General features: G+C 48.5%; 1 protein-coding gene across 1 annotated transcript; it reads right to left on the reverse strand.

The window, feature by feature from the left end:
- Positions 1–394: 394 nt before the first annotated feature.
- Upk1a (uroplakin 1A) lies at positions 395–9,012 on the reverse strand. Its single transcript, XM_076839184.2, has 7 exons — positions 8,932–9,012; positions 7,604–7,804; positions 5,066–5,140; positions 4,863–4,970; positions 2,037–2,216; positions 517–600; positions 395–439 (listed from the first exon to the last, which is right to left on the reverse strand). Exons 1-7 carry the CDS (start codon positions 9,010–9,012, stop codon positions 395–397), a joined length of 774 nt encoding a protein of 257 aa, XP_076695299.2.
- Between the last annotated feature and the right edge of the window lie 5,520 nt (positions 9,013–14,532).

Consider the following 14,532-nt stretch of genomic DNA (forward strand, 5'->3'; position numbering starts at 1 on the left):
CCCCTGATGGCAATCCTAGTCTACCAGAGCTTCAACAGATAGTTAAATAACAGCAGGAATCGAAATACATGCCACTGGGAGAAGTTCAGGAGCTGCGGGGTTGGCCTCTGTGAGCGGGTGGGCGTGGTCAGGGAAGTCCCCCGAGGACTTTTAAGTTGACCCCTAAAGATGGGTCAGGAATCAGCCTGGTGATGTGAGGCCAAGGGCCAAGGGCACAGGGCACACAAACCCAGAGGTTTGGAGGACACACCCAGGGCCAGCAGGGCTTAGAAACCTGGAAAAGAATCTTGGGATGGGAAGAGGGGAGGGGCGAGGTGGCCGAGGAGGCCCCAGCTGGAGGAGGCGGGAGCAGCAGGTTGGGGACACCGAGGTGCCGGGTGGCCTCTCCTTGTCCTCAGAGCGTAGTGTAGAAGTACATGGCTGTCAGCATCACAGGGAGCTGGTGGGGAGGCAGTGAGGTGGGGGGTGCCCCGCCGACACCCCGTCCCCCCCAGCCCGTGGGCTCCGGCCGCTCACCGTCCACATCAGGATGGCGAAGCCGAACCACGAGATGCCCCAGGTGTAGCTGTCGATGGCGTGGCCAATGTGCTCGAAGCAGCCCTGGGCAGAGGGACAGAGGGATCTGAGAAGGTGCCCCGGGAGGCTGACAGCTGAAGGACAGCCATTGTGCACTCTTGGAGACGTCACTTCTGTCCCTGAGTCTTGATGTCCCCACCTGGGCCATAGGATCATGGTGGTATCTACCTTCCAGGCAGGTTTTGGGGAACAGGGAGGGGACTTTGAACCCAGATCCCGTGCAAATAAGTTCCCCCCGATGGTGGCCCTGAAGTGCCAGCCCAAGGTGATTTTGTATGAAGCCCACTTTTCGGGCCCACAGGTCCCAAGCGTTTGAAATTCCATCCTTAGGTTTAGTCTGGTTCTGACACCTGCCCATTTAGAGATGGGGCTGAGTAGGGCCAGAGCGCCAGACCAGCGTCACCTTCATGTAGATCCCCGCCCCAGCCTGGCAGCAGCCAAGACCAAAGGCTCGGGTGTATGCCCTGGAGTCATACAAAGAGCTGGCCAAGTGGGGGGCCAACTCTGCCATTTTTCCATGGTAGGGCCGGCATATTATTCTGGCCCATTGAGCCTCGGTTTTCCCATCTGTGAAGTGGCAATCTGGAGAGCAGCCACAGAGTCTCACAACGTGATGCTTCTAAGTGCTCTGCAGGCAGCTGGGGCTTGAGAAATGGCTGTCCTGTTCTGACCCTGGTAATGACTGGCACCCGGGCTCCCCAGTCCCTGATCCAGGACCTGCCGTTGTAGGGTCCCAGGCAGCCAAAAGCAGTCAGTGGGACCAGTTCTCTTCTTAGTCTACCCGTCTCTGTCCTGATCTTGAGGTAGTTAAAGCACCTCATTGGTTCCTGACTGCCTGAGATCCATTCCCAGCTCACTAGTGACTGACCTCTCAGTTTTATCATCCTTAAAATGGGGTAATTGTAATCTTTACCTCATAAGGTTTTTCGTGAGGATTAAATAAGTCTGAGAGCCCTTGGAAGATTGTTTTGTACAAAGGAAAGGCTTGGGAAATGTGGGTCGTTACTGATGTTGGGCTGCGGTTCTTGTTGTTACTCTCATTTCTGGACAACCTGAGACAAGTTGCAGGTGCCGGGTCTGGGTCAGACAGATCCCGTGTGCTTCCTGATGATTTGCAGAGAGAGTTGGGACAATGAGGGAGAGAGGAGAGAAAGAGGGAGCCAGAGAGGGAAGGAGAACAGATTGTGGGAAAGAAAGAGAATAAGAAGCAGAGAGGCTGCCAGGCTCCGGGGTTCTCGCCTCTAATCTCAGCAACTCAGGAGGCTGAGGCAGGAGGATCGCAAGTTCAAGGCCAACCCAAGCAACTTAGCCAGTCCCCCCATCTCAAATAAAATAAAAAGGGCTGGGCAGGTACTCAGTGGTGGAGTGCCTCTGGATTCTATCCCTGGTACAGAAGGGGAGTGGTGGGAGGGAGCAGAGAAAGGATGGTAAGACAGGTACAGCAAAGGGAAAGGACATACCTTGGTGAACAGGTAGTCTACATGTCCTAAGCGGCAGCCATTTTCGTTGACGGGGATGAAGTTTCCCGTCCGGCGGCAGCACAACGGAGGCCAGGGGAACACTACCTCTGGAGTGGCCGCCCTGAAGGCTGATGTGTAGTTCACCCAGTCCATGGGGCCAGATGTGCCACAGCATTCTTGCTGGAGAGAAAATTGGGGGTGAGGCAGACTGGGACTCAGAGAGGACATCCACTTGCCTGAGGTCACACAGCAGGGAGAGGCAAGCTTGGCCTTTGCCTCAGTGGGACTCAACTTGACTGTGTCTTGGGGATCAAAGTGTGTGTGTGTGTGTGTGTGTGTGTGTGTGTGTGTATGTGCGTGTTTGTTCCAGAACCAGGAGACTGATGGGAGATTTGAATCAAACACAAACTCATAATTTATTTTAAATTCTTTTGTCAACAACTATGCTGACAAATTGACACCAAAAGGCAGATTTCTGTTTTTTTCCTGGTCTCAGGGGGTGAGCAATTTATGGCCCCTGAATGAAGAAAAAAACAGGCCTGGGCAGTCGTCAAACATGGTTCAACTCCTGGCCAGCTATAGGACCTCAATTTCCCTTGCGACCCATTTCTTCCTCTTCTCCTGCAACAGCATCTGGATTTATTTACGAAAGTGGCTTCCAGAACCTAGTGGCCTGGGGATGACTCCTTCCAGTTCTATGACTGACCCGTTGTGTAACCTCATTCAAATGACAAATCCTTCAATCTCTTGCCTCAGTTTCCTCCTTGTGAAAAAGCTGATCTCCTGTTCCCAGCAGTTATAAGGATTGAATGAGCCATCAGAGTGTTCTGAGGGCTGGGGTTGGAGCTCAGTGGCAGAGCACTTGCCTAGCATGTGTGAGGCTCCGGGTTCCTTGGACAGTGCTATACAAAAGTTAGTGCTCAAATAGTAACCAAAACAGCATGGTAATTGCACCAGAATAGGCATGTAGACCAGTGGTACAGAATAGAAGACACAGACAAACCCACATAAATACGGTAATCTCATACCAGGCAAAGGTGCCAAAAACATACGTTGGAGAAAGGATAGCCTGTTCAACAAACGGTGCTGGGAGAACTGGAAATCCATATGCAGTAGAATGAAAATAAACCCCTCTTTCTCACCATGCACAAACATCAACTCAAAGTGGATCAAAGACTTAGGCACTAGCACAGAGACCCTGAGCCTAACAGAAGAAAATGTAGGCCCAAATCTTCACCATGTCGGCTTAGAACCTGGCTTCCTGAACAAGACTCCTAAAGCACAGGAAGTAAAATCAAAAACCAATACATGGGATGGATTCAAACTAAAAAGCTTCTTCTCAGCAAAGGAAATAATCAACAACATGAAGAAAGAGCCTACAGAATGGGAGAAAATCTTTACCACACACACCTCAGATAGAGCACTATTCTCTAGGATATATATAAAGAACTCAAGGGGCTGGGGTTATAGCTCAGTGGTAGGGCGCTTGCCTCGCACTTGTGAGGTATTGGGTTGGAGCCTCAGCACCACGTTAAAAATAAAATAAAATAAAGATATTGTGTCCATCTTTTAAAAAATCTTTAAAAAAAATCTCAAAAAATTTAACACAAAAAAACCCCCACAAAAAACAAAACCCAATAAATAAATGGGCTAAGGTACTGAACAGGCAGAAGAAATACAATCGATCAACAAACATATGAAAAAAATGTTCATCATCTATAGCAATTAGAGAAATGCAAATCAAAACTTCTCTAAGACTTCATCTCACTCCAGTCAGAATCGCATTTATCAAGAATACAAGCAATAATAAACGTTGGTGAGGATGTGGGGAAAGGGCACACTCATACACTGCTGGTGGGACTTCAAATTGGTGCAACCATTATGAAAGCAGTATGGAGATTCCTCAGAAAACTTGGAATGGACTCACTATTTGACCCGGCTATCCTACTCCTCAGTTTGTACCCAAAGGACTTAAAATCAGCATAATACAGTGATGCAGCCACAGCAATGTCTATAGCAGCTCAATTCCCAATAGCTAAACTATGAAAACAACCGAGATGCAGTTCAACAGATGACTGGATAAAGAAAATGTGGTATGTATACACAGTGGAATATTACTCGGTTATAAAGAAGAATGAAATTATGGCATTTTCAGGTAGATGGAGCTAGAGAATATCATGCTAAGTGAAATAAGCCAACCCCCTCCAAAAAAAAAAAAAAAAAAGAAAGAAAGAAAAAAGACCAAATGTTTTCTCTAATAAGACAATGCTGATCCATAATTGGGGGTTGAGTAAGAAAGAATGAAGGAAATTTGGGTTGTGCAGAGAGGAGTGAGAGGAGGGGAGGGGAGGGGTGTGGGGATGGAAAGGACGGCGGAATGAGATGGACATTATTACCCTAAATACATGTATGATGACACTACTGGTGTGACTCTGCACCACGCACAGCCAGAGAAGTTGTGCTCCATTTGTGTACAATGTGTCAGCATGCATTCTGTCATGTATAACTAATTAGAACAAATTAAAAAATTTTAAAAACCTCAAAGTTAGTGCTCAATTAATGGCTGTTCTCATTGTTATTCTCATCATCGCTATGGAGACAATATGGATTTAGGCTGCCAGGTTCAAATCCCAGCTCTGCCACTTACCAACCTGGCCAAGTGACATTCCCTTTCTGGACCTGTGTGTACTCTCTGCAAGAGCAAAGCTGTCCCCTGGTAGTGACCCCTGGAGTGGACGTCTCTGAAGCACCCCTTTATCTACCCGTGGACATGACGGGAGCCCTGTCCACAGAGGCCAGGCCCGCTCGGGGGCCCACCTGTCCCACCTCAATCATGATGCGATCCCAAAGGCGGGTCAGTTCCTGGCCCTGGTCGGAGTCTGCGCTGTAGAAGGTGAGCATCTGCTTGGTGATGAGGGACGGGTTGGACACCATCTGCGGGGGACGCGGGAGAGCGGGAGCCAGCGGGGTTGGGTGGGGTCAGGGCGCCCTCCACCCTCCCGACCCGCTGCCCGTCGGGGGCGGCTCACGTAGTCGCGGTGGGTGTAGGAGGTGATGCAGGAGGCGCACTCGAAGATGTAGACGACGAGCATCAGCACCAGGTACTGCGGAGACCAGGGGGGACAGTCAGTCCGGCAGCCTGGCCGCCAAGCCACGGCCCTTGAGGGACCTTGGGTAGAAAGGGCTTTTGGGGGCTGAGGGGTAGCTCAGTGGCAGTTGTGTGAGACCCTGTTCCGTCCCAGCACTGCAGACGGGGAGGGGGAAGAAACAGGATTTCTAAAAACCAGTGTCAATGGCCACACCAGTGATGGGCGGGTCGGAGCTTACTGTGCAAGTCCTTCAGATTTTCTGCACATTTAAAATATTTTACAATAAAATAGTAAGGGAAATGAATAAGTATAAATGTACAATGTATTCCCCAAAGTTAACTACCGGCTTGGAATAAGTAAAATAAATGTCTACTAGGAAAAAAAAGAAAGAGAGAAAATGAGAGAAAGAGAAAGAGAGAAAGAAAGAAAGAAGCTGAGTGCCGTGGTGTACACCTGTAATCCCAGAGGCTCTGGAGGCTGAGGCAGGAAGATCACGAGTTCAAAGCCACCCTCAGCAAAGGTGAGGTGCTGAGCAGTGACCCTGTCTCTAAATACAAAACAGGGCTGGGGATGTGGCTCAGTGGTTGAGTGTCCCTGAGTTCAATCCCTGGAACACGCCCCCCCCCATTAAATTAAATTTATAAAAAACATTTAAAAATAAAAAAGGGCTGGAGATGTGGTTCTGTGGTTAAGCACCCATCAGTTCAATCCATGGTACAAAAATAATAAAGACAACCAGAGACATTTATTTAAGCATAGACTGGGTAGTGGAAGGTAGGAAGGAATTAGGGTCAATTGTGCAGTGTGTACCAATGTCATAAAGTGGGAGGGGGATCCCAACAGTTGGTGTTTCATAAAAATTCTCCTCCTGCCCTCAGCCCTCACCCTTAAGGCAATAGGACATTGGGTGCTGATGTACCAGCTCCATTGCTGAGAAATGGGACAGTATCACATAACACCCTTCTGCTTTCAGACAGAGTCCTTATCACATAGAGAAGTGTGCACTTTATAGGAAGTGACTCTGCATCTAGAAAGTGCTTCAAAATACCCCAGGAAGAAAACATGTGGCCAGGTGGAGGGCGGGTGGAGGAGACAGTGCTGCGTCTGTTGCTCTTGTGGAAACAGGTGAGGGGTTCACGCGGCTCCAAAGGCCATTCCCTCTCTCTGTTTGAAATTTCCCAAAATAAAATTTTTTTCAATTCTGTTTTAGTTAATAACAAACTGAAGGGGAGCCAGACACAGACACAAATGTATTTTTTAACTGGTTTGGTGAACTTTTAGGGCGTGGGTTAAATTGGTATGCTAGAAAATTAAACATAGGATAAGAAAAAAAAGAGGAAAGAAAGGGAGGGAGGGGAGGAGGAAGGAAGCCCTTGAGGAGTCCATTTTACTCAGGATAAAACCACAGCCCACAAGGCCCAGCCATTGGACACCTTCCCCTCCCCCTTCCCCCCCTCCCCCCGCCTGTCTGCCCACTGGCTCTGGGGCTTCCTCTCTCCTTGGCCATGGACCCAGGACCCCTGTCCCCCAGGCCCCTCTGGCCTCAGAACCTTTGCTCATGCTGTTGCTCACTTGGAATGCTCTCCCTCTGAATGCTCCCTGGCTCACTCCCCTGCCCCTCCAGAGCTTTGCTTTCTCTGTGAGGCCTTGCCTTTCCCTTGCCCTTGGTGGAGGGCCTTTACGTTCTGCTCAGTACTGTACCCACAGTGCCTAGCGGGGGCTCAGCACGTGCTTCCTGCTCAAGAAACACGTTGACTGAGGAAGTGGCTGCTTCTGAGGCTCCAGAAGACCCTGTGCCGTAGAGGAAGCGCAGCCCCCAGGGCCTGCAAGGGGATCCCCGCCCTCCCAATACCTGGGGCTCTCAGTTTCTCCATCTGGTAAAGGGATTGGAAAGCATGTAAGTCCCAGGGCTTCTGGGCAGCTGCAGAGAGCTCTCTTAACAAACTGCTCACTCTAACGTCACGAGCAGCTCTTGGCAAGTGTGCGTTATTTTGGCAGAAATTCACGAGCTGCACCACTCGGGCTTAAACTGGCTGTGCCAACCGACTGGCTGTGTGAGCCTGCATTAATGACTTCACCTCTCTGAGCCACAGCTTCTATTTCTGTCAAGTAGGGTCATAGTGATGATGACCATAAGGATGACAACAAGGATGACAGTGTCTCGTGTGGAGCTTGAGGGATGAATGATCTAATCCATCTGAGTCATTTAGCTCCTGGCTCGAGGGGTGGCTCATTACGTTGGGGTTCCGATCCTAGCCCTGCTGCTACGGCCACCCTGCTGTCCAGCTCCCCTGTTTTCTTCCCACAGTGGGGGTCACAGCGAGCCTGGGCTGGGGGACAGGACAACTAACGCCTGAGCAACTCTGAGTGAGGCACCATGAAGAGTCCCCGTAGGGGCCGAGGTGGCGGTTGTGATAACTCAGCAATGGTGCTCTCCACGCCATCTGTCCCTGCCCCACCCCACTCCTGGGGCCTTACCGTGAGGATCATGGACCGTCGGCGGCAGAGTGCTGCTCCCACACCCAAACTGGCCACCACGAAGAAGGAGAAGCCGCAGAAGATGGCAATCCAGGCCCCAGCGAAGACGTCATCCTTGCCCGAGACGCCCATCAGTGGGTACACCCGGTACTGGTCAGCTGTCACCCATACGGTCTCAGCAAACAGAGCCAGGCCTGACAGCTGGACAGGGCGGCTGGTGAGGAAGGTCTGACCAGGGCTGGCGGACCAGCTGCCCTCTGGGTCAAGTGGGTACACAGTAAGAGTGGCAAAGCCCTGGTCCCCCGTGAGCAGGGATGATTCTGGGTGGAGGCCAGGAGGGGAGGGAGCCTAGCCAGCCCCTGCCCAGCCCCCACATCCCAGCTGCCAGTTGCTTCCAGGGTAAAAGATGTCACATGGGAAGCCCAGAGCACACGGCTGGCACAGACAAGATGCCAGCCCGCGCTGCCTTCCCTCAGCAGTGCTGTTATTCCCGGGGAGGGGAATTCGTGGCCAAGGCCCTAAAAACGCAACACTCTGCTGTGTCCCAGGCCTTGTACAGCTGTACTTTACGTGTGATGAGCACTATTGTCACCAGCTGTAGTGTCCTATGGTTGTTCTGGTCATGCAAATAGTGACCTCTGTGCCCAGCTCCATTCTAAGCACAAGAATTCAAGAACTCATGCTATCCTCATGGCATTCCTGATTCCTCTCCACTTTACTGATGAGAAAACTGAGGTCCAGAGAGGTTCCATCTCTGGTCCCGGGTCTCACAACCAGAAAGTGGCAGAGCTGGATCTGAACCCAGGCTGTCTGGCTCTGGAGCAAGCAGGTATATTTAAAGACAATGTCAATGAAAAGACATTATTTTGGTTTGGGGTGTAGCTCTGTGCTAGAGCGCTTGCCTAGCATAAGCCCTGGGTCCCATCCCCAGCACCAAAAAGGAACAACAACAAAAAAAAACAGATGTTATTCATTTTGGTGGGCCTCTTGTGCCAAGCAGTCACTTGATCATGGTAGCTAGCGTTTGCTGAGTGCTTTTTTCTCTGAGTTGAGGGCCCTACATGGACTCATCTCTACAACAGTAATCCATACCTACAACAGACACAATCTATCGATAAGGAGGAGGAGGCACAGAGAAGTGAGTTTGCTCCCTTGAGGTCACGTAGCTAGGGAGAGGCAGAGCTGGGTTTGGACCAGGTTGCTGTGACTTGAGGCTAAACAGAGGTCAACTGGAGAGTCCTGGGCCCTCAACGCCCACCCCAGGCTCAGGGCCTCCACCTCCCCCACCATACACCCACTTGACTTCCCAGCACTGCAGCATGGCTCACCAGAATAATGATGTTGCCCACGACCAACAGCCCCACCACAACCGGAGATCCCTTCTCCCCGTCTGCTGCTGCAGAAGCCATAGTCCTGTATGACATGGGCAGAGATGAGGCCAGGAGGGGAGGGAGGGAGCAGGCTCCCCATCTCCATCCCACACCCAGAGGCCTCAGGGCCACCAGAGGATGCCCTGCTCTCTGCAGGGGCGCAGGCTGGTACCCATGTGCCCAGCCCCCACAACCCTGGCAGTGAGCTGCAGCAGAGAAAGCCTCGGTTCAGGCAGAGCAGTCACTGGCTAGAACTCAGCACTGGCCCTCCCGGACCTCGCCCCTCCCGGTTCCCCCTGCCCAGTCCAGACTCCCAGGGTCCCCACCTCACCTTCTCTGCCCAAAGCCTCTCTGGTCAGCTCCACCCACAGCAGCTCCCTATATATGCTCAGGCCCCTCCTTGGGCCAGTCTCCAAAGAATGGAGGAGAGTTCTGGAGGAGGAGACAAGAACCCAGAGGGCAGACCAGGATGGGAGACAGATTTTATGAGATCCCGCCATGTAAGTGATTTATAGACCCGACATTCTAGATTGCGCTGATATCCGGCCACCTGGACAGGGTGATGTGCCCATGGCCGCTGGTTCCCAGGCTGCAGTAGGGGAGGAGGGAAGGTTGGGGGGCTGAGGACACACCCTGATATCCCAGGACATGGGCTTTCTTGGGAGCCTGAACCAGCTTCTTGTCAGGGCCACCTGAGAATCCTGAATCTCAGAACTGCCTCCTCTCCTCTGTGTGAACTTGGGCAGGTGGCTTCACCTCTGTGAGCCAGGAGCCCAGGTGGAGACCCAGGCAAGGACCCTGGGACCCCCAACTCCTATCCTGGCAGGCAGGAGAGGAGGACAGAGCCAGACCAAGAGGGTGATGGAGGCTAGGAGGGGGTGGGGGGAGAGGTGGAAGGCATGCTTAGGAGGCGGATTATAGAGGCCATGGCTGAGGAGAGGATGATGAGTGAGAGGAGTGTAAGAGGGGAAAGAGGAGTGTCTCAAAAGAAAGGAGGGGGGCACATTGAAGGGGCTTAGTGGGAGAAAAGCAGCCCTCCCCCAACACACACTCACACAACCATAGCTAGAGGTTTCCTCAGGTTGTGGAATCAAAGACATCTAGGAATGGCACACAGGCAATCCCAGGAGGCTGAGGCAGGAGGATTGCAAATTCAAGGCCAGCCTCAGCCACTTAATGAGACCCTGTCTCAAAATTTAAAAAATGTTGGGCTGAGGATGTGGCTCAAGTGGTAGCATGCTCGCCTGGCATGCCTGCGGCCTGGGTTCAATCCTCAGCACCACATACAAACAAAGATGTTGTGTCCGCCAATAACTAAAAAATAAATATTTTAAAAAAAAAGTCTCTCTCTCTTTCTCTCTCTCTCTCTCTCTCTCTCAAAAAATAAAAATAAATAAATAAAATTTAAAAAATGGAAAGGGGCTGGGGCTGTAGCTTAGCCGGAGTTCTGGCCTAGTATGGGTGAGGCCCCGGGTGGGTTGGGGCTGGTTGGGAGGGGGAAGAGATCTAGAATCAAATCCTAGTTCTGCCTCCTCCGTGGCGTGCACATCTGCAAAATGGGTGCTCTCAGACCACGTGCACGGGCGGCTGTGGGAATTGAGCGAAGTCGCCTCTGCGAGGGATAAATGCGACAAGTGACCGCACCGCGCCTCACCGCAGCCTCCCCAGAGCCCCATGGTCTTTCCTATGGCGCCCTCTAGTGGCGCAGGGCTGATCCCACAGGCGAAAACGAGGGTTTGGGGCCTCCAGACCCTCCCCAGGATTTCTGAGCCCGGAGGCCAGGGCATTTGTGTTTTCTCTGAGAGTCCACGCTTCCCCGTTGCATGCAAACAAATAGCACTTAAAATTCCAATGTCAAGACGCCAGCCTCAGAGACTTAGTGAGACCCTGGCTCAAAATGAAAAGGGCTGGGGACAGAGCTCAATGGTAGAACGCTTTTGGGTTCAAGCCCCTGTGCCAAGAAAAACAAAAACCCAAAACAACAACAAAATAAAAAGAAGACACTGGCTTGGTTATTAAAGCATGAGATGCTTTCCAGTTAGAATGGTTAATTTGGTATGTCAATCCACTTTATAGATTTAAACTAGTTTTTCTCTTTTTAAATTTTTTTTTTAGTTGTAGAGGGCACAATACCTTTATTTTATTTACTTATATGGTGCTGAGGATCAAACCCAGTGCCCCACACATGTGAGACAAGCACTCTACCACTGAGCCAGAACCCCAGCCCTAGTTTTTCTCTTTTGAATTAAGCTAACAAGAAAATTTAAATGATAATAATGTGCGTGAACTGTCAAGTACATCTTACAAGTTTGGCTTAAATAATTTACAAAACAGCAGAGCCATGCCACTAATTTGAATATTTCATTTTCAAATAGTTGGCAACTCTTAGTATTTGCAAGTTATATAAAAGGTCCAATAAAAGCAAAAATGTTGTCATCAATGGGGCATTAATATGCCACTGGTCATAAAGGGTCTCATTTTGGTTTGCAACATGAAGCAAGTGTTCTTTGACTTCAGGCTTGAGTTTTCACTATTATTTCTTGCTGTTCGTAAGTCAGTTTTCCAAAGAATGAATGTGAAGTGTTAATTGTTGTTTTATAAAAACTACAATGCCATTCTCCTGGAGCTGAACATATGCCTACCTATAACCCAACCATTTAATTGCCCCACTTCTGTCTATCAAATGCAGTGAATGTAACTCAGAATATTACCAAAATGGAAGTCACTGAAATATCCCTCAGTAGTATAATGGAATCAGGAACTGTGGCAGACATCTGTAATCCCACTGGCTGGAGAGGCTGAGGCAGGAGGATTGCAAGTTCAAAACCAGCCTCAGCAATTTAGCAAGGTCCTAAGCAGATTAGTGAGACTCTATCTCAAAATAAAAAATAAAATGGACTGGGGATGTGGCTCAGTGGTTAAGCCCCTCTGGGTTCATTTCCTGGTACCATGGTACCAAAAAAAAAAAAAAAAAGAAAAGAAAGAAAGAAAGAAAGAAAGAAAGAAAGAAAGAAAGAAAGAAAGAAAAGAAAAGAAAAACTACAATTGCCAGTGGCTCAGGAGGCCAAGGCAGGAGAATCAAGAGTTCAAAGCCAGGGGCTGGGGATGTGGCTCAAGCGGTAGCGCGCTCGCCTGGCATGCGTGCGGCCCGGGTTCGATCCTCAGCACCACATACAAACAAGGATGTTGTGTCAGCCGATAACTAAAAATAAATAAATAAATAAGTATTAAAAATTCTCTCTCTCTCTCTCTTCTCACTCTCTCTTTAGGGGGAGAAAAAAAAAAAGAGTTCAAAGCCAGCTTCAGCAATTGTGAGGTGCTAAGCAACTCAGTGAGACCCTGTCTCTAAATAAAATACAAAATAGGGCTGGGGATGTGGCTCAGTGGTTGAGTGCCCCAAGTTCAATCCCCAGTACCCCCCCCCAAAAAAAAAGTTGCTGAGGCTGACTTAGAACTTTCGATACTCCTGCCTCAGCCTCCTGATCTGCTGGATTACAGATATGTCTGGCTGTAATTACTGTGCCTGGCTGTAATGCAATCTTATGATGGTATCATGGAGAAAGACTCCTTTTGAAAATGCTACTGTTTCCTCAAAGTCTTTGTACCTTGCAGAGTGGACCTCAACAGGCCTCTGCATTTGACTAGACTTTAAACACAGATTTTTGTGGTATTTATTTTTTGATATTTTTATGGTGCTGGGAGTGTATTTATTTTTAAGATGAGATGCTGTATTTTTCTATGTTTAGTGGTGAAATTTTTCTTAACTTTTTTTATTATGAAATAATTCAAGCATAGAAAACAATGTCATAAGTTATATTTTATTTAACTACTGACACCGCCACTGGGATTTGTCAAATTGAAGCATTTTTCTACATTCACTGCAATTTTGTTTTTTGCTTTTTGTTTGTTGGTGTGTCTGTCTTTGGGTACTGGGGATTGAATCCAGAGGCACTAACCACTTGCCACAACCCAGCCCTGTTTATTTTATTTTATTGGGGTGCTAGGGATTGAACCTCCCACACTCCTTCCTTGTCTTCCTTTATAGATCTCGGGTATCATGGGTTGAGTTAATTCAACACCCTCAGCAATTCAGCGAGACCCTGTCTTATAATAAAATGAGCTGAGGATGTAGCTCAGTGGTAGAATGCCCCTGGGTTCAATCCCCAGTACCTCAAATGTTGGCAAGGATGTAGAGAAGAGGGAACTCATATTCTTGGTGAGAATTAGCCCAGCCATGATAGAAAACAACATGGAGTTTCCTCAAAAATTAGAAACAGAACTACCATATGATCCAGCCGTTCCACTTCTATATACCCAAAGAAAAGGACATCAGCATGTCAAAGAGATAGGTGCACTCTCATGTTTATTGCAGCATCATTAGACTCGTGTGTGTGTGTGTGTGTGTGTATGTATGTATGTGTGTGTGTTGCCAAGGATTGAACCCAGAAACTGGGGCATGCTAAGCAGGTGCCTACCTGATCTGTATCCTCAGCCTCTTGTAGAATTATTTACAAGAGCCGAGATACGGAATCCACTGACGAGTCCCTTGACATATGAATGGATAAAGAAAATGTGCCCCCTGCACACTATTGAGCCTTAAAAAAAGAAATCAGTCCTGTTGTTTGTGATAACAGTGATGGGATGAAACTGGAGGACATTATACTAAGTGAAATAAGCCAAAATGCTGCATTTTCTGACTTATACGGGACTTTAAAAGATTGAACTCACAGCAGCAGAGAAGTCGTTCTGTGGTTGACATGGCATGCTGGAAGGGGAGATAGAAAGATTTTTGTCAAAGGGTATTGAGTTCCAGCTAGACAGGATGAACAAGTTCTGGAGTTCTATCTACAGCCGGTGACTATAGTTAATAATATATACTTGCACATTGATATGAGAGCAGATCTTAAATGTTTTACCACACACAAAAAAAATAAGTATGTGAGGTGATGGGTATATTAATTAACTTGATTTAATTATTTTACAAAGTACACACATATCACAACATCATCCTATATACCAAAAATATCTATACATTTTTTTATTTGTCAGTTATACCTTATTCAAAATTGAAAAAATAAAAATCAGCTAAGGATTTGAATAGACATTTCTCCAAAGAAGATTTATGAGTGGCCAATAAGCACATTAAAAGGTGCTTACCATCAGTTAGTCATGAGGTAAATACAAATCAAACCTATAATGAGATGCCACTTCATACACCCATTAGGATGGCTATCATCAAAACAGGGAAAATAGCTGGGCTTGGTGGTGTTCACCTGTCATCCCAGTGGCTGGGGAGGCTGAGGCAGGAGGATGGGAAGTTCAAAGCCAGCCTCAAGAAAAGCGAAAGGCTAAGCAACTCAGTGAGACCCTGTCTCTAAATAAAATACAAAAAAGGGGGCTGGGGATGTGACTCAGTGGTTAAGGGCCCCTGAGTTCAATCCCCAGTACCAAAATAAAACAAAAAACAGGGAAAATAACTAAGATTGGTGAATTTGTCGAGACCCTGGAAACTTCATACATTGCTGGGGGAATGTTTTGTTTTTTTTTTAAAGAGAGAGA

Source organism: Callospermophilus lateralis, chromosome 18, assembly GCF_048772815.1.
Source record: "Callospermophilus lateralis isolate mCalLat2 chromosome 18, mCalLat2.hap1, whole genome shotgun sequence".
NCBI classification, from domain to species: domain Eukaryota; kingdom Metazoa; phylum Chordata; class Mammalia; order Rodentia; family Sciuridae; genus Callospermophilus; species Callospermophilus lateralis.